General features: G+C 39.2%; 1 protein-coding gene across 1 annotated transcript in view; it reads left to right on the forward strand.

The window, feature by feature from the left end:
- The window catches only part of RBMS3 (RNA binding motif single stranded interacting protein 3), a 348682-nt gene that overhangs the window by 300983 nt on the left and 26825 nt on the right, over positions 1–20874 (forward strand). Inside the window, exon 11 of the mRNA XM_035890699.1 lies at positions 17850–17960. Coding sequence (XP_035746592.1) covers positions 17850–17960 — 111 coding nt within the window. The remainder of the gene's footprint in view (positions 1–17849; positions 17961–20874) is intronic.

A 20874-nucleotide genomic window follows, 5' to 3' on the forward strand; every position in this document is an offset into this window, starting at 1 on the left:
CCATTCAGGAAAAAAAAAATTGGAGGTGTTTGTGCTGTAAGCTGGGTAAATATTTTGGAACAGAGCTTGAGGAGTTTCAAGTACTATAATGTACAAGAACTTCCTCGCATAGGGACTGTTCACGTATGTTCATTTGTCATTCTTCCTGGAGTTTTACATGCCATTCAAATCTCTCTTCCAGGTAAAAATCAGTGATACAGGTCATGGCTTTGAGACTGTGGGCTATGGTGATTAGCCATGGTCTGTTTGTGATGATACCTGCTTGCCTCCCCACTACGTAGTGTATTCGAATCCTCTCTGAGCCTCTTTTCAACATTTTATTCTATAGACAAATAAAGGAGCATGCCGTGAGTGCTGTTGTGTCATGTGAAGTATGAGACTGTGCCTTGCTCTTTTCTTTCATCTTCTTGGCCACGCTGGGACAATACATAACTGGGTATTATGCCATATTTATTCTTCTTCTCACAGAAGAAAAGGCTATGTTAACTCTTTTGTGCTGGTGAAATTCTTGTGGATAAATACAAGTGATGGATCTCTTTGAAGTTAATAATTCCAATATCCAGCATAAGTCGTAGGCGCGTTGCAGGCATTGCTTTTGTATGTTATGTGTGCTAAAGGACAATACTTCTGCTCAAATATGGTGGTTTCCCTCTGAGAAGTATTTTCTCTATTTCAAAGAACGCTATCTATCATTATGACATGCTCCAAAGTGGAAGCCCAAGCCAAGCAACAGCAGAATCAGCAGAAGGTTAGAATGTATGGCAGACAAAGACTTACAATCCCAAAAGAGTCTTCTGTCAGGCACCCATTTTTATCCCAGATATTGGTTAAATAGTTATTGTGAAGTCAGTGCACACTAATGTGAAATTGTTTAGCTTTGCTGTGAGTGAGTCCATTTTGCTGACCTCCAACCTAGGAAGTGAAGTGAACATCACAAGCCGTGACGAGCTGTTCAGGCCTTCTGCGGTGATCTGCTTAGACCTCGAAGCAGCTGACCCATAGCAAATTTATAGCAAATATGCCTGATCAGAAGTGAAAAAATGAATCATCATCTCTAAAATATATGACAGTTGCCAGCAAGTTTTAAAATGTTCTCTGCAGAATTAAGGGTCTTGGAACGCAACTTCCTAAAAGTGATGAATCAGTTCTGATGATTGATATAAGGCTCTAATTTTCCTGAAGGTTTTCAAAGGCTTCTGAAATGTTTCTGAAATATTCCAATAATTGGTGTTGTATAATGTTAAAAATCCTGCCAAGCTGTCTAATTAAATACAGCCATAGTTGCTTCTCAAAACCGAAATTAACTACTTGGTTTGACATACTGTGAGCCCTCTTACACAGGTGGATAATTCATGTTCCACAAGGAGTTTTGGTCACCTAGTTTCTCAGTTCAGTGGATCTGCAATTGAATCATTTCCTCTTAATGGATGACTTGACTAAGTGGTTTGAAAGTAATTAGCAAACCCAGTGGATCTGATATTGAAGTGTATGATCAGCATCTTATCAGGAACTACTTATTTCCTGTGGGAAACTGCAGTCGACTTCTCTACAAATTCAGAAGGCAACTTGTTGCTCCTTCTAAGGAAGCTAATCAAGGGATGGTTGCACCATCCCAGGCACGAACTTGTGAGCACGACTTGTGATGAAGTGATCCCAGCTGATTTTAAAGGCATTTTCAGGACGTCTATTCTTTATTAGTATTGGATGTTTTATTTGCTCACTTTTAAGAAAGCAGTAATTGACTTCTTAGAGACGCAGACTATTTTTTATCCACTAATACATTTTAATCTTGGTGCACAGCTATTAATGGGATATGCTTCCACTCCAGAGCAATTCAGATTGATTTTGTTTCTACTTCAGAAATATATTACAGTAGACCCACAGTATATAAAAGTGCTCAGTGTGTTGAGATGAACCGGCCTCACAGTATTTGCAGCTTCTAATGGGAGCTCAGTACATTTAGCAAAGAAGTGGTGATTGACTGCCTGGTGCTCGGGCTAATTGATACGGCACTGAGTTAGTCAGAAGCTCTCAGCTCCATCAAAATCACACATGACATTGCTCCAGCGCCTCTTAATATTGACTGGGTAGTTCATATGATAAAAGCAGCATGTTTTGGAGGAGTCTTCCAGAGCTGAGTGAATCTTCGTTCAGCATCAGTTACATTCTTTCCAGAAAGGCTTCCTGCCTGGAGTAGCATTACTCCTCCGCTGGAAATTTTTTAAAAGGATGTTCTCAGGTCTGTTTATTTTTTATGGGCTTGGATGCGGTCACTGAGATCCTGTGAGATCAGAAGAATGGAATGAAAGTGGCCACAGATGACACTTGAGCTATTTCCACAGCTGGATGCACACCAGCCAGAGTAGGCGGTCCTCTGCAGATGAATTGGTTCGTTGAAATACATGATACAAAACATCTGTTACAATGAGAACAAACAAAAACAATGTGCCTTTGAAGACTGCGATTTGTTGGGAGCTGCTTGCAAGGGTGCTGAATGAGGCAGTTGTCAGCAAGGAAACATTTTCAGGCTTGCCCTTGCGTGAACTAACGCAAAACTACACAGTAAAAATATCTAAATTCAATCAAACAAAAGACCTGCTTTTCCCGAATTTTGTTACTCTGATTCCTGTTACGGCAATGGGGAGGGAGAAAGCCCTTCTGTACCAAATGTTTTTTATACCCTAAACCACTTTTAATAGAATGGTATAATTCCAGCTGAGTGGCTGTAAAAACTTAGAAGCTACACTGGTACAGTAACTGTTATTCTGTCAGTCGTTCCCCACACTGCTTTATTACCAGCTGTCTTGAAGTGCAATAGACATTTTTCATTGTCACTGCCACCTGATGACAAATAAAACCTTCAAAATGGTTTTGCTCTGAGGAGTAGCTCACAGCTCCTAGCCAGAAGTAGACCTTTCACGTCACCTTAATGAGCAGAAGCGATCCAAACATTCCCACCCCATTTTACTCTTACGAGGCAGTTGCTTTTGGCTGCCTTTTTTTTTTTTTTTTCCCAGTTGAGCTGATGGGGAAGTAGGAATACTAGATATTTCTGGAGTAAATAAACACACACTGTGTGTATAAAGGCTGAAGTCAGATCAATCAAAACCAGTTGTGTATCAGTTACTACAGGGCAGTATTGTTCTCGTAGACAGTTTAGGGAAAATGCAATACTCCTAGCACAGTATTTTATCCATGGTAAGGATGAATTAGATGCAGGTATATATCAAAGTACCAGTTCCTTTCTTTTTTTTCCTAAGGTGAGCATACTAACTAGCACACAGATTTGATAGATGAGAACCATATCCTATATGCATAATAGGAAAAGGCTGCGCCATCAAAGTGTGCTCCTCAAGAGGGTTGGTGCCCAGTCTGTGTGTGCCCATAAGGTAGACAACAGAAGTAAAAGAAATAAATCAAAGTCAATCCTTTAGATCAAGTAAGGAGTAGGCTTATATGATTTTGGACCTGGAGATCCATTCATTCTTTAGCTGGTGATGGCCCGCTGTGTCTGCACAAGGCAGCTACATTCTTTTTTAAAGGCTCAGCAACTGAAACAGGAGCCCCCAGGGGTCTCAGGGTGTCAGATGCGCTACTGGGAGAGGGCATCTTTCCTGGCTTTACATCTGTGATCCAGTGGTGGGTGTCAGGAGAGGTGAGAAGCTGCTGAGGAAACAAAGTGAAACAAGTTTCATGTTTAGTTCAATTGATTCTAGTTTATGCTTTCCTGATGGACCAGGGTGTCTGATTGTATACATAGTCATAGTTTATTATAGCTGTACAAGACAATTATGTTAATCTTACTTTTATTTCCTAATATTCTTTGATCTCCTACACATCAAAGATGTAAAATTTTAGTCTTGTTGGTAATTAGCTAGAAAGCAAATATGTTGCCTGTCAGTACAGAGGATACAAAGCACAAGAAATTGTCCTGGGGGAGTCTAGATTCTAGTCTCTTTTTTTTTCTCCTCATCAGATTTTTATTTCCCTTCCATCAGTTGCCTCAGCCATTAAATAAATGTACTGGAAGTAAACTTTGCCATTGTGAAATTCATTCAGCTTTTTAAACCACCTAGTCACTCAGTATGGATCCTCAATTGAGGAAAAGCAGTTTGGTACATCAAACAAAAATGTACATCAATGTTTCCCAAACTTGCAACAACCCCTTGTGGTCTGTATTGACAAAGGTTTCACGCTTGCTTGCTGTTAGTTTTAAGCAGACCAGGGCTAATGCTGTGCACAGTTCTGATTTGATTCACCCATTATAGTCCAAAGGCTTTGATTCCTAACTTGTCATTAGTGCGCTGGTCAAGAACAGCAAATGAGTATATGCTAAATTATTTGGCTCTGCAGTTGCTCTTCAAAGCTGTCTTTCTGGAAAGAGAAAACGCACAGGGATTATTTTACAATTTCTGCAGTGAATCTCTGCATCAGTACTTTATGCCTACAGCTGGTGGATTTATATGTTGCAATTTATTCTGGGGATTGACCCCTCCCCCCACTTTTGTTCATGAATTGCAAAGAGATCATTATCTTCATAAATTTGTTTACTGTCCAAAACTTTCGTATGAATAATTTATGGCAACATTTCAGCCTAAGGATTGTTCTCAGTGCGCATAACAAGTATTTATTAGATGGTTTCATACTGGAAGTTGTTATTAGACTTGCCGCCTTCCTGTTCCCAGGTTGGTTGTCCTTATCTTTATTAATTACTTCAGCTTCTAGACAAGATGACTGTCTTGCCATAAAATAAGATTTTATTTCTTGATTAAACAAGTCTGCAGGCAGCCATAGGCTGCCTGTACAGAAAGTAATGCAGAAAATAAAAACACAAAATTTAAAATCGGATTGTTGAAAAAAAAAATCACTGAATTACAGTCTGAGTCTGAAAACAAGAGCAAAATCATCTCTGCTTGGGATAATTAATTAATGACCATCGTCTGTGGTATAAAAATCTATTGGATACCTGCATAGTAATGCACAGTTTGGCGTCTGTCTCTGAGGATTCAAACAACGTGAAATCCTGGTAGCATTCAAGTCGGTGACAAAACTCTAATTGATTTCAGTGGGGCCAGGATTTCAGGCCAAATTTTTCAAATTCACTAAACTAAGGTCTGTATGTTGCTGTGATTGTCAGATTATGGAGGTTTTAACCGTTGAAATTGCAAACAGCTTCTGCTAAAAATTTGTCCTCTTCTAGTTCTGGTTTTATGCTTCAAGCTTGTGCATTTGTGCATTATCTCCCTGCATTTATAATCATTTGCAGTGACACAGGGCTGAAACACCACAGAACAGGGTCTTTTCTTGATACTGCAGTTCCTCGATAGTAGAAATAGTACCAGAAAATACCACAAGAAATACTACCAGAAAACCATTTCATGTACTTTTCAGTCCCACAAATGGATTTTCTGTGCGCCTGGAAAAGCCACTGCAAAACAGAAATATGGCTGCCAAGAGGTTGGTCTCTACTGGAGTTTATCGGAACATCTGCTGTTAGTTATGTTGTGTCTTTTGATGTCAAAGACAAAACAAGGGTTTGTTTGGTTTTTGGAGGAAGGGGGTTCACATGGAGTGAAGATTCAGAAGCATGCAGTGCACAGAGTCCAGCCCTCAAGTCCCCGTGACTCTGGAATTAATTAGAGCGTTCTTTTTTCTATCCACACAGCTTTCAAGAAAAGATGGGAGTATTACCCATTTGCCTATCATCTCGTTCCTATTTATCTTCCTTTGGATGTTTCTTGTTTCCTTTTCCTCTGAGGCTACCCATTGCATCCCACTAGGACTGACAAGACTATTACATATACAGTACTCTGTGAATAATAAAATTTGGCTTTGTGGGCAGAATCAAATAATAACTCTAAAACTTGTCTTGAAGTGAAAATGTGCAGAGGGAGAGGGTAGTGACATGGAAAAAGTTGTGAAAATGTTGTTTTGACTCCACTCCAGGAGAAAACTTAGGGAGTGGGGAAAGGGTGAGAAGAAGAACAAAGACAAAATAGCTATAATCTTTCTGTTTTCATTTCTGGGTTATTGAACTAATTCTAAGCTTTTTTTTCCTCTTCAAATTTAGATAAATTCTGAAATGACATGTCATTTTGAAATATGGTGGAAACATTGCATTTTGACAGCTCCAATTTTTTCATTCTTTTGGTCACAATTATGTGCCAAGTTTGACCTGAATTCACAGGATGTTTTATTCTCCCTCAAAGTGTTTTTTTCCAAATAATTTACTGTTCATCTCAGCAATATGTGTATACCTTCCAGCTGGCCTTTTTTTCCCTAACTTATACTATGATTTATTCCTCCAAAGCATAGAGATCTTCTTACCTTCATTTAAAAGACATCTCCCTGAACTCATGGCAGACTCAGCTGCCCAATCTGTGCTTCCTAAAAGGCTGATCATCCAGTTTGGGTCAAAGACTCTCTCTGGTACATTTACCACAGTAGTGGGCCACCAGCTTATTCTTCTCTGGCTGCAGACCAAGGTGCTCTGCATTGTCCAGGACATTTTCAAAGCAGTATTTGGTAGTAGACAGTTCCTAGTCAGCTGCCTTGTAGCCCGAAGAACTGACTTCTGTTGGGCAAGTGTAAATGTAGAGTTTAGAAAAAGACCTTGAAAATTCTTGAATTGCTCTTTTTTACCTCATCCTTAGGACCTCTGAAACTAGTGCTGACCACAATCGTAGTTTGATTTCTAGATGCCAGAGAAAATAAAACATACAAAAAGATTTTTTCCAGAGAAAACTGAGCACCTCTACAATATTCAAATATCTGAAAGATACTCAGGAAATCAGCCCAGAGAAATATCTTTGACTTCAACCTAAAATTCTGCAAATCAGACTCTGTGTGGAGAACACAAAGGAGTAAAGAACGTCATTGTGATGTGTCAGGATCTGACTGCTGTGCATCACGTGGGCTTTTAGACAGTGACTGGTAGGATATGGTGGTGCACCAAAACCCAATAATAAATCAAAGCTTTTTTATAGAGATTATTGCAGCATGTATGGATAAATGTGAACCAGAGACACTTAGCTAATTTACTCCAATAAATCCATTCATGTTAGAAAACTGAAGGAGCAATCTTGGACTTCATTTGCCCATGTTGCTTTGGCTACTTCTTTGGCTACTTTGGTTTATGACAAAAGGCTGCACTTGGGCAGGCAGCCTGATTCTGAGAAATGCAGAATTCTCTGCATTCATCTGCTTATGCAAAAAAATGACGACTGTTTTGGGGTAGGTTGAAATGGATTATAATTTGATGCAAATAGCAAGAGGTTGCCATATATCAATGTAAAGACAGGTGGTAATAAAGTATTTGGTCATTCTAGGTGTTATTGTAACCAGGAAGCTGAAAAGGTACTTTGACACTTAGCTAATTTACTCCAATAAATCCATTCATGTTAGAAAACTGAAGGAGCAATCTTGGACTTCATTTGCCCATGTTGCTTTGGCTACTTCTTTGGCTACTTTGGTTTATGACAAAAGGCTGCACTTGGGCAGGCAGCCTGATTCTGAGAAATGCAGAATTCTCTGCATTCATCTGCTTATGCAAAAAAATGACGACTGTTTTGGGGTAGGTTGAAATGGATTATAATTTGATGCAAATAGCAAGAGGTTGCCATATATCAATGTAAAGACAGGTGGTAATAAAGTATTTGGTCATTCTAGGTGTTATTGTAACCAGGAAGCTGAAAAGGTACTTTGTCATCTGCTTTCTGCCTTCATTTAACCAGTATCACCAAAATTCCTCTGAAACTGGAAGCATGATGGGACAGATGTGGTCCATTCGCTAATGTAGAAAATAATCTCTTTTGGGATCAGTCTTCGGTGACTTCGGTGGTTAACAACTTTCTGATAAAATAGAGTGCTCTGAAAAGACACGATAGCGATAGGCTACCACAAACACCTTCCATAGACCAGACAGCGTGTGGGCAGTGACCGTGCAAGCCTCTCCCCTCTGTGCCATCAGTGCCCTTCACCTTGGAGCTAACCTGTGGGGATGCAGCTGTGGGGGTGCATCCCCCCTACCTTTCACAGTCCTTGGGAAGGCTGTTGGACATCACCAGTTGCAGTAGTATGTTTTTGTGATGGAGTTTCTCTGTGGGTAGCTGATGCCTGGACATAACTGAACAGCTGTAGCCTGATAATGACTTTCAGTCCCAGCAATGACCGAACCTGGTGACCCAGCATTGAGACTCCCTATTCTATTACCAGTCCTCAGAGCCACTCTGTTCCCACCATGTACTTTCAACATATTTAACATGTTACAGCTGTGCTCGCTGCTATACAATAGTTAAGAGGGCTGCCAGCATTTCCAATATGAACTCATATTTTAAGGATAATAACTCAGCTGTAAAAATGTGCTTCAGGCTGAAACTTTATAAGGAAGATCTCAGCCCAAGAGTGACTTTATCTGGACAAGAAAAGGGAAAATATATCAATTTAGTCATTCTTAATCAGTACAGATATATTAAAAAGAAAGTAAGTAATCCTTGCTGGATCAGTTATTTACTTTTTCTTCTTTTTAGCTTAATAATAGCCAAAATCTACACCTTTTTGAACTTTTCGCGTCTAGTTCTAGTTCTAGACTAGTTGGACCACTTGCACAATGAAGTTTTACTCACAAGGCTCAGTCTTAAAGCGCTTTTCCTCAGTATTTTGATCTTCTTTTAAAAGACAATAAAGTGTGGAGCAAAGTAGACTTAAGCTTCCCATTTTCTATTGTTTACTTCAAATCTGCTCAGCGTGAATCAAGAGGTGAAATGTTTCCTTCTCTTGATTAATTTGGACTGGAGTGTGTGATCAAAACCACCTGTTCTCTTTGGGCCTCCAATGGTGATGACCCAGGCTGTACCCCCAGTCTGAATGGTTGCAGACTTGCGAAAGTTCAGATGTAGGTCCAGACCCATCCCAGAAGCCTGACAACACACCAGCTCCTGAGTCCTCTACATATCACACAGTTTGTAGAGCACTTAGAGGTCTTTGGTAGAAGGGAGACATAATTATAAGTGTCAAGCATTTAGTGTAATACACAAGCTGGTTTCACTGGAAGTACCTTAAAGTAAACAAGAACTTAAAATATCACGTTTTTAGCTATAACATGTATTGACCCTGTATAGATTCTTATTTTCTGGATATTGACACAAAACTGAGGGCTCGAATTTGATTTCATTTACATCGGTTGTACCTTCACTGATTTCAATGTGGTTACCTTTGAAGTACACACTCTGTGTGCTTGCTGCCATCGGTTTTACTGCCTCCTTGTCTCGTGCATCAGGGACAGAATTTTTAGCTAAGGACATTTTTGCAGCTGCGGTTTCTCCAGACTGTGCCTGTATTACCAGTTGTTCAAAACAACGGAAAACTGCACAGGTGTCACTGAGGGCATCATCCAAGGATGGTGGAGCTGTCCAGGTGCAGCAAAAGCCACGTGTTAGTGGCAGTCGGCTTGTACAGTCGAGTCCCAACAGCAATTGGTCTGGTTAAGAGTCAGAAGAACTATGGTTAAAATTTTTAAAGGCACAAATGAGGCATAGGCTCACATTACTTTTAATAACAGAATATAAGGTAAGAAGGCACTATTTAAAATCTGTGCCTCAGTCTTGGTTTTGAGGTCTGTCACCAAGCTGGCACTGCTGGATAGCCAGCTTTAAGCAGTCAAAGGAGAAATCCCAGTACAGAATGGAGTGGATTTCACCCGTAGCCTCCCCTGAGAGGTTACGAGTCCAGAAAATGAAATGCAATTTGGGATCTGTGGCAGGGCATTTAGGCTGTGAAAACTTGTGGTTTTAAATGAGAGGAAAGGCAGGGCTGGAATAGCTTTCTTTACATTACTGTGTGAGAAAGGGCTTTGTTTAACGTAACAGATTACAAATCTAACAGAACAGGACAGAAAGACAGGTTTCTTTATTCGTCCTCTCTAATAAGGAGACATTTCTAGATTTCAAGATCAGAATGAACCACTGTGATCTAGAACTGAATTGATACATAACATGAACCGTGGCTTAGTACAGAATTTTCCCCATCGATCAACTTCAAGTCTAAAATCTATTACTGAACGGAAGCATATCTTTAGGAAAACATCCTTACTCACTCAAGGTTTCATTTCTAGTATCTTCTACTATCTGTCTTTCCTAATAGGTAGGATAAGAAGGATCCCTGAGAAGATTATGTGGATATTACTGCCCCTCAGCAGCAGCATCTGCCCCCTTCCAGAACTTTTGAATTAGGAAAATGGGATGGGGAAGGAAAGGACATAACTTCTCACCCTCCATATCTTTAATCTTTCTTTGTGCAGAGTCTGCACAAAAAGGAGTTTAGACCTAGGCAGCAGATGACAGTGCTCCACAGTGTGCTCTCATGAAGGATGGACGTTAGGTTTGTAGCTGAATTCGACAGTGATGCAGCAACATCAGCCTCAGCATGTCAAGGTGGCACTCTCCACGCCCCATGCAGCTGGGTACCTGGATTACGTGGCAGCCCCTGCATCAGCATGGCTCTGAGGGTGCAGCTCACATTTGGGCCTAGCCTAGGAATTAGCTCTGATGCACAAGAGTTACCTTTATCTCGACATTGCAAGGACCATCGTGCAGTCCATGAGCAACTGTGTGAAGCATTCTCACTTTTATTGACCATCACTAGTAAATTCTGGCTTGCGAGAGCCTATCTTATCTTGGAGTTGCAAGGACACATCCTGCTATCTACGCATCCCTGGACCATTCTTGCCATTGTCCTCTCAAGGATTAGGGACCTCACAGAGGAGCACACTGCTGTCTGCCAACCTAGCACCTCAATATGTCTCCTTGGTGCTTCGTTCAGTGATACCACCTCACTCTTCTGAAAGCTGAAAATATTTCAGATATTTCCATCTAAGACTGGTTGTGGTGAGGTCCTTCTAGTGCCATAGAGCTAACACCATGCACAGCCATACCATTTTCCTCTGGCTGTGGTTGTGTAGGACGTCATTTTGTCATCTTGCCTCTGGTGGATACATAGGGTTTTATTACCTGCCTTTTTTCTCTTGTTGGTAGCCAGTTCCTCAGCATTTCCGATGTCTCCCAGTGTCAGTGTTTGTTCTTCTAATGAGTGAATCTTTTCTTCTAGCACAGCCGCTAGATTGCAGCTTACGCAGCGTGAGTCCCTCCTGGTTTCAGGCAGGAAATGAAACAGCACATCTGTTAGAGATCGCAGCTGCTGTCCTCTCACTGACCATTGCAGTGCCGAGGCTAGAAGTGCACGTAGAAGAAATGTCACAGAAATTTCTTCCCCAAATCCAGTTAGCCACTCTCTGTGCCTGGCAAATTACTTATATACTAAATCTCGCCAGCAAAGCATAGATGAACAGCACAGTGTCTCAGACATTTGGTCTGATCAAATGTCTGTTGTCATGACTTCGTGGAGACACACAGACAGGCACGGCTACCTCACCTTGCCTGGAAGGCTTGAGACCCAGGGAAAGCCGAGGTCCTACCACATTAAACGCACCATATGTGCTCCCATGCCACCAACCTGCTCTGCTCCTCTACATCCAAGCACAAGTTCTGAAGGCAAGTCTTTCTGTTAGGTATTTTTCTTGTATTCTGAGCATATTTCCCCAAGGAAAATAAAATAAGTGTTCTCAGCTAGTAACAGAAGCTCTTACTCAACGTGTATTAGATGTTGTGCATAAATAAGAAGTTGTCACTGTTGCTTTTAGTTACTTTTTTCATCATAAATCCTGGACGGAGAGTTTCAAACATCAAAAAAATTATCCACATGTTGAAAAAATAGTGTGGCCTGAGTGAGTATAGTGGAAATGGCAATTTAATTTGTCTTCCCATGTGCAATTACAAATGTGTATATATGTGTGTATATATATGTGAGATCAGACTGCGGCATCCTTTTTGAAAGTTTCATTTGAACTCAGTAAGGCAGAGAAGTGAAAATTTAGGCTAAACACTGGTGCTGACTCATATTTTCATTGTGCTATTTAATAATTTCCATTTTACATCTTGTTAGAACTAGGATGTGCCATCAAGTAAATTTTCATGCCTGCTTATAGATATGAAGGGAGGGAACTCAGCAGAACTGTTTGGAGAGGCAATATTATTTGGATTTAGCTTTAATAGGTGAAACTCCATTCTAATGCTAAGAAAAACTATTCCACAGGAATGAGACTCACAATTCCCATTTATTAAGATGGCACATCAGCCACTGGGAGACAGTGGATGAAGGAATTAGTCCACATCGCAAAATATCTATAAAAACATAAACAGAATGGGATTGCCAAGCATAACACTTTGAATCTGCATTTCTACATGTACTCTAGTATGTGTATATTATCAAAAGCTGTATTTTAAACTTGGAGACAAGATATATAGTTAAAGGCAATGGGAAAGAAATCATCAGAAACCTTGGCTGCTGTTGTAGGAAAGGTGGTGCATACACAAGGGTCACCTTCGTTCTTTATTTACCACACTGTATTTGGATTCTTAATCCTTTAAGACCAGTTGCATCTGGGTAGTAACTCTCTTGGACCAATAACAGATACTTTCAGCTGAGGAAAGAAGTTCACAAGCATACAGAAAAAAAAAATGAGAAAGGGAAAGCGAATGTGTCCATTGCTCCAAGGAGATTCAACTAAGGTATGAAGGTGATGTCAGATAAGAATTTGAATTTATGCCCAAAATTAGACATACTACAATACAAGGTTGTTGTTTAGTACTTGCCATAGAAACAGGACTCAGAGTTGGTGAAGGTCTGTATCAGGGTTTGTCCATTTCAAGGTTAAAGCTGCTTTAATTTAGTGCAGGGTTTGGGCTTCCTGCTCACTTTACCCCGTTTTTAGCAAGCTTTTAAATTCAACAATGTAATGAAATGAAACCAAATCCTAAGATTTGTAGAATATGCATTAGCTGATGTTTGCTGATTTTCCTCAACATACTCAGACCATATTTTAATCTCTGATCAGCTAGCAAATGCCAAGGCAGTTAGTAACTTTTCATTGAGAAAGGGAGAATAGCTTTTCTTTGATTTTGAAATATAATGGGTTTTTATGGAATATCAACAAGTATCCCCAAGCAGAGTTGCTGACAGAGGGCAGAGAGGATTTCACAGCTACCTTTCGTCTTCCTACTGTAGTCACGAAAGGTTGGCCACTTCACAGCCAGTTCAGAGCACTTGAGCAGGCTCTCTGCTCTGACAAGGGGACCCTATTTTTTCCGCTGCCTCTCAGAGGCAGCCCAAGGAGATGAGACAAGTCAATCTAGACAGAACAGTAAACTGATAGAAATATGGTCGTCATTTATTCAGTATGCAGAGAGAGTGCATTTATCTGAAAAAAAAGTATACATGTTAGGTTTTTTCATATTAATTCTTGATAGACACGTCTGGTCTGATAAGTATAAGGAAAGTCATCCTTTCACTCAGTTTAATAAAATCTCAAGAAACAACATGTTCTCAATAACATAAAGACATTCACTTGGAACTATGGTAATAACTTTTCAGATGGAATGACCGGGTGCTTACATGACTGCACAATGTGTCTGTAAACAAATTTGAAAAGTCAGTTTGCTGCTGTAATGTTTATTGGCTTTACATTGGCCAGTATTTACAAAGTAGAATTTGTAAGTATGCTTAACTTGTTAAAACTTTGTAAATAAAGAAAAAGTAAACTCCAAAATAAGCAGGTGTTTACTGTAAGCTTTAAAAACTATTTATTCAGCTGGTATTTGTGCCTTATCCCAATATCACTATTAGAACACTGGAAAAAAAACAGAAGCCTTTAATACAGTTCATTATTCTAGAAAGCTGGGACTAACTAATCCTTCCTCCCACTGGCCCCCTAGTGCATCTCTCAACTAGTGAACCCTCTGTTCCTAAAGCCCCCTAATACACTTTTTATTTCTGATGTCACTTTCCCACCCTTCAAGGCACATAAGGTGGCATGTGTCATTGCACCAACATAAACTTTATTTCTGTTGAAGCCTTTTGGTATTGGCAAGTACTTAAAGATTGTGTATTTAATATAATAACAAGCTGTATTTAGAGTCCTTCCTGAGATTTCAGTTTGTTGCCATACAAGGAATGTTCAGCATTTGTGGTTGATAAAGTCAGGCTTCTTTCTTTGCAAGTGATGGACTAGAAAATGTTCTGAAGTAAATATATTCACTTTCTTATATGAAAAGTATGTCCATAGGGCTTAGAGCATTTTAAAATGGCAAGGTCTTTCAAATAAAGCAAAGAGGAATTAAAGTCTGTATGTCAATGGACTTGGGTTTATTGCAGTGTTGCAAAAATCGTGGATATTCTTCTGTATCGTTGATTCCTTATTATTTGCCCTGTTAATCTTCATTTCTTTTAAAGCCACTATAGCATCGACAGAATTGTATGACAAGTCTATGGCAAGAACATCTTGCCAAATTTAAAAGTCATTATAGCAACCAGTTTCTTGGAGGAATCATAAAAAAATTAATCATACTGAGGCAACAGGGCAGACCTAAATAATTGGCAGGCCAACTACTTGTTTTGGCAAAGACAGTGGCAAAAACCTCATCATGATTTCTTCTACAGGTTTTTTCAACTAAGCTGGGCCTTCAGTAGTATTATGCCATGCTAAGATGGCTCTCTATACAGTTTATGAACTCGGTAAAATCAGACATCCGAACAGATGAAGATGAAAAATATGTTGTCTTTGCCAGTCGCCAAGTGGATGTTTATCAGCAAATACCTATTATAGCCTGAAAAGAATCAAATTACTTTTAATATGATGGCAACATCTGATGCAAGACATTGTTGTCTTCTACAGCTAAATAAATTGAATATGAATGGACTTGACAGCATGTTTTATGAAACGCATTATGGTCTGGAGGCTGGGTGTCGCCCTAACAACCAGATGATATTTCCTTAATTAAGTATAATTTTTTCCCTACGTGATCACAAGAGGATTCTGCAAACTCTAGTGAATTAATGGTCTGGCAAATGCACGTAATTCTCTGCTCTAGGTAACTGTCAGCTTCAAAGACGTTAAACTGTCTTAGGAAAGCTGCAAATATTTGATTTGTTTTCCCAACTTCTTTTCCTAACATATTAAACGGTGTATGTTTAGGGTCTAGAATATACGTATTTTCTATTTAAAAATAATACGTTTACTGTCTCTGAGCAATTTTTTTGTCCTTGATATATTGTCTCTCCAGTCCATATTTTTTTAAATAGTTTATTTGCAAAACTTGCCTTGCTTACTTATTTACTGGAAGACATTTGCTATCAGATTTTTCCACTGTGTGTCTGGCACTTGTGTTTGCTACACTAAATCATAAGACTTCCTTCACCGCTGCCCTTTCTTCATTTCCAGGTTCCTGAATTTATACACAGGAATAGCTATCAGTCTGTCACATCTGTAATCACAGCAAGTTCCTCCAACCATACCTTTGCAATAAAGATCTTTGCAAAGAAAAATAGGTAGTTTAAGGCTTTGGGACATCCTAAATTAATTGCAGCCACTACTGCCGGCTGTGTGGGGCTGCATGAACCTATGGGGGTCGGTGTGTGACTTTCTGCTTACCCCATCACACATTGCAAGTGGGAACTCACCTTGTCTGTCACGGAGAGTCCTGAGGCAATTGTCCATCTCGAAGCCAAAGTACAAAACTGCTCGTAGAGGGAACCGAGAGCTGTTTATCAGTTGACGAATTTGGTTTGAGCATTTATGGTTTGGTACAGTAAAAATGCTGGTTTGCAGTGTGGATCATTCTGAGCATAAAGCTTACAATTTCTTACCATAACCAAAAAGCACACGTGGATGTCCAAACCCCAGGACCTCGTCTAGCTGCGTGCTGCTCTACAGGAGCAGCCCTGGTATCCCAGGCCACTGATTTTGAACGTAGCAGCAAGAACTTAATTTTCCTTGCCCATGGTGCTACTTCAGACTCTTGCACTGAATCTACTGTGCAGGGACTGCCGGATGGGCTGAATGAGTGTACACCCCGCAGATTTGCTTTCAAACTCTTTCAGCAAAAGGGTAGAATTTTTTCAGCAAAAAGAGACGAGCAGCATGAAAGATCAGAATGTCATGTAAGGAAGAAAGAAGGATTTTTTGAATAAAATATTACCTCTACTGTGCTGAAAGAAATTGGAAAGAAATTTTGCGGTGAAGATTTGTGACTATCTTGATTTGTAAGGACCCGTGCCAACACAGAGAAGGTTAGCACTGTGGTAGTTCATTAGAATGAGTTAATCAATGGGTTAATCTATGTAAACCAGTGCAAATTAATATAGCCAAGAAAGAGGCAAAAGTGTTTGCAAGTGTGGCAGGTTTGATACTTGCACACTGATCAGCTTGTTTTATAAGCATTTATTTGGAATCATGACAGATACTCTGTGGAGGCTAGTTTCTGTAATTTGCCAAATTTCTCTAGGGACCCTCGTCAGTGCAAGAAACGTAATCCACTATGAGACATAAAACAAGTGTGTATGTATTTCATATGCTGAGGGTATTACAAAAAGAACTGACCAAGCTGCACCTACCTACTCTTTATCATTGCATGCAAGTAATGAGTTCACAGAGATTGCGGAATCGCAGCATCTCAGATAGGATGTGCATAGACAAAATATTGCTAGAAGGTGAGAAAAAATTGAGCGGGTACTTCTCTGCATTTTTTACTTTTGTTTATTTTTATTTGTGACTGCAGATTTGAAACCTTTTGCTTCTAATCAGTCTCTTGACAATGCAGTCATATAGCTCTACCTAAATGTGAGACAGACACTTAAGAACCGGTGTGCTGTGGAATTTGGTACTAGTTTATTTTAAATTCCTGTTTATAGGTGGATTTTGTCAGTAATCCCGTTGGAAAAAATACCAGTTTTCCTTTTTTTTAAACAAATACATTCATCCCCATTTTCCACACTTTGTAGCAGATGTAATGCGATTGTGCAAATTTACTATGTGCGCACACGAACATACGTACGCACAAAGTAGAGCCATTATTTTGTATGAAGAAGTAGCTGGAAATACCTCCTCATTTAACTGTCTGCAAGAGAAAGAGCAGACGGCTCTGTTGCTGACTCTCTCTAACCAACACAGGAGGTAGCATTTTACACCATAGAACTGAAGAGAATCAGCTCTTCACTGAGGCATGAGGTTACCGACATGGGACCTTGGGGAGTGGGAGAGCAAAAAAACAAGGAATATGAATGGCAAAGAAGCTTTCTCCAAAGCTCCTCTGACACATCTTTTGTTTCATTTTTGTTCAAAGTCTTGTTCTTGCTTTAGTTCGTATACTGTTTGTTATTAATGTCTTTGGTTTTCTGGCGGAGAAGAAAAATGCTTTTAAATGCTGTGTATGTGTTTTAAATGGGTGTCACTACCAAATTCACTGTCAATAGCTAGTCTTACTTAATCAGCTATAAAATTTCATGAATAAGGGTTCTTAATTGAGACTGGAAAAATCCAAGATAATTACCATAGCTGAGAGACTGAAGCTTTTAGAAGTCAGAGAAAATTGGGGACATATGTGTTCTGTCTGTAAGATTATTCTATATAGGATATGGGAAAATAGAAATGACAGGTATTTTGCAATGTACAGTAGCATTCATCATAGAAAGAACATATGCATTTGTTTGTCAGAAGCAATGAAGTAAAAAATGACACTTAATTGGAACTGACATAAAATGGCCTCATTAGTAGTACAAATAATATATGTGTGTAGCTTGGTTGTCAATAGGAACAAAATATATTTCCTCTGACAGATGTATTAGTCTCTTTTAAGATTCATGTCAAGTTTTCAACCAGGTTCACTCATTTAGAGAATGCTGCGCTTTTTTTTTTTTTTTAATAAGTGAAATGTTGAAGTGTAAATTATGTATGTTTGTAGGGTGCTGTGATAACACCAACAATGGACCACACTATGTCAATGCAGCCAGCGAGCATGATGGGCCCTCTGACCCAACAGATGAACCACCTTTCCTTGGGCACAACAGGAACGGTAAGATCATAGGTTATACTGTTTACTTTCTATATAGCAAAACATTTATTGCTTACTGAGTTTCTCAAGGTCTTTTATTACTCTTGGGTTTTTCAGTGCTTCACCTTTTTGCAGCTCAATATTGCCGTGGTTTAGTTTGTTTTTTCTCCATGTCCAGAGATGTCTGGCCCTGTCCGGGCAAACATAGTACATCATGGCCCAAACATGATGTACTACACAAACAATATCCTCCTATTGCTATGTCACGCAAACATGTATCTACAGATATGTTACTAAAACCTTCATGCAGTCAGCATTAGGTCTTATAGAACAGAACTGACAAAGAAGTACAAGTAGTAAAACAGCAGGTCAACAAAACCTGCTCTGTACTTAGCAGGAATAATCTGTACTAATTCTCAGGTGAATATGGAAGTACTCCTCTATCAATTTGGTTTTTAGTCAGAGATTATTTGCTTTTCAATCTAGAAAGTTTTATGCCACTGGAAAATGGGAGTTCTAGCTTTGTGGTAGGACCCCATACTCACTTCTAACCCATAGCACTCAGCCATACATAGTTTGCTCCAGGCTCAGAAATGTGATTTGGGGTCAAGGTCAGCTGGGTTTCCAATATATTATATTTAAACATGGGTATTTCAACAATTATTTTCTATTTAAGCTCTGTGAGTCAGACTCAATTAACTCTCCCAGAGTCAGAGAAAGGCAAAAAGAGCTGTTAATAAATATTATTAAAACTATCTGAAATGTTCCTAAAATACAGCAGCCTACACACAATGTATGGTGGTTTAATATGTGAATGTGTGCACACTGCATGTACATGTCTATTTTTACAAAAATGCAGGCATAAACATTACACTTATATATCTTTAGCACACACCTGCTTTACAAAATAATTACAGGAAAGATCTATTAAGTCCTTACAATTTTTTTTTTCTATTTCACCACTGCACTACTTGTTACTAATCTATGGGAGCAGGTTTCCAATTTGGGGGTTTGTTTTGGGTTTTTATTAATTGAATAAGGTACTGAATAAAGCTGCATCCTTATAAAGTTATTTAACTTACTTGGATCTTCCCTTCCTCTTCTCTTCCTCTCCTTTTTTCTTAACTGTTGAATTTAATTCTAACTCTAGTGTCTTTTCCCCCTTTAAAAAAAAAAAAAAAAAAACAACTCTCTTGAGATCTGAAGCTTTTGTATTTATTTCTGAGGAAACTTGAATATGATGGTTCATTGTTTATTCCTGTTATTTTAAATGTTTCATTCGACAGTCAAAAGGAGCAGGAATTATATCTCAAAGTTAATAACAGCATTTTTCCCCTCTAAAGAGATGAAACTGAAGGAAATACTAGGACTAGTGAGAATTTCTTTGTGCATAATTACTGTGATTCAAAGGTGTGTTTAAAAATTAAGACAAGGAAATGGAAAATGAATTCTGGTTGTGCTGCTGGGCAGCTCCTATGAATTTTTCCTTCTGTCTGTCATTTTAATTTCTATGACTCTTACAGATATTGTCTTCTGCACTCATTTTCTCACAATCTTAATGCGAACTAGAAAATTCCCAGCTAATGGGTGACAGTAAGATCCTGAATTTATTTTATTGCAACTGAAAGTCGAGAAAATCTTGCCTTCCTTTTCCTAGCCCTTTACACAGTCTTATCTTTCAAGGACACATAATTCCCTGATAACTTCTTGAAATACATTCAGAGGTATACCATAAAGGTTTATGTTTACTATCTTTAAGACTCCTAACTCATTTACGGGACACTTAAAGAGCAAGAAGGAGTAAATGATTGATGGGTGTTACAATATCCATAGACTTTTCATAAATCTCAAATGACACTCCATTTTATCGCATACTGGATTTCTGTTTGGTAAAAACACCGTCAGCACCATATTCAGTTAAAGTCCTCATGCAAGCAGGATAATAATGGAGGTCATCAGGAATTCCTCCCGTCAGGAATTAAAGGGAGAACTTTAGGATTTGGGCTGCCAGTAGCAGTTTTATTGGATGGTTCCATCATCACTTGAAATTGAATCTTCCTAGCATGTTCTGTTACAGAAAAAAATGTGGGGAAAACGGATAACCTATTTAGAGATATGATTTATTTAGACGTATTTTTACTGAATTATTCTGAAGCCTGAATTTCAGCCCAGAGAGAGGGTCATTGAGAGCATAAAGTCATGATGAGCCAAGTCCAAAACATGCTCCTATGAGTACCTCATCAGGACTAAGTTTTATGGGAGATATGACATAAGCTATACATTTCTGTTATGAGCATATTTTTTAATTTTATCCTTAAAACTGTGCAACAGGGTGCCGTAAAGAGCCACCAGCTATCTTTCAAGAAAGCAGGCAGATTTTTTTAAGCAAACAAGCCAAAATGTCACAAACAATTCTGCTCAGCGTCGGCTGTAACTCTGTCCCAATTTAATCTAAAAGCTTGCAGTATGCAAAGCAGTTTTTATTAAAAGGCTTTCATACATTCACTTCCTTAGATAAACCATTTTGCTAATTAGCATAACATTTTTCAGCCAAAACAGACCTCTGTGGTCACTTAAGTGAGAGTTGACTTCAAACCCAGTTCCAAACTTGCCCCAACTCGGGATGAATGCTGGGTTTCTAAAATACTGCTTCAACAGAAAATCTATTCTTTAGCGAGCAAGCTAAAGAAATAGCATAAAGGCCTTTGCATACCTTATATCTTGTGGGAATTACTCTGCCTTTTGATGTTCTCTAAAGGATTAAAATACCCTGTCCAGGCTAGAGCCGTTCCAGAGGGGGCACCCTTCACTCTTCAGCCCTTTGGTGAGGTGGGTTACCTGAGTAAGAGCAGCTTCTGCCAATTCCTGCCTTGACACCAAAAATATTTGAGTTCTGATCTCTCGGCCTTGAAGCACACACTAAACCCCATGGGAA

Source organism: Egretta garzetta, unplaced genomic scaffold (assembly GCF_000687185.1).
Source record: "Egretta garzetta isolate BGI_Z169 unplaced genomic scaffold, ASM68718v1 scaffold313, whole genome shotgun sequence".
Lineage (NCBI taxonomy): Eukaryota > Metazoa > Chordata > Aves > Pelecaniformes > Ardeidae > Egretta > Egretta garzetta.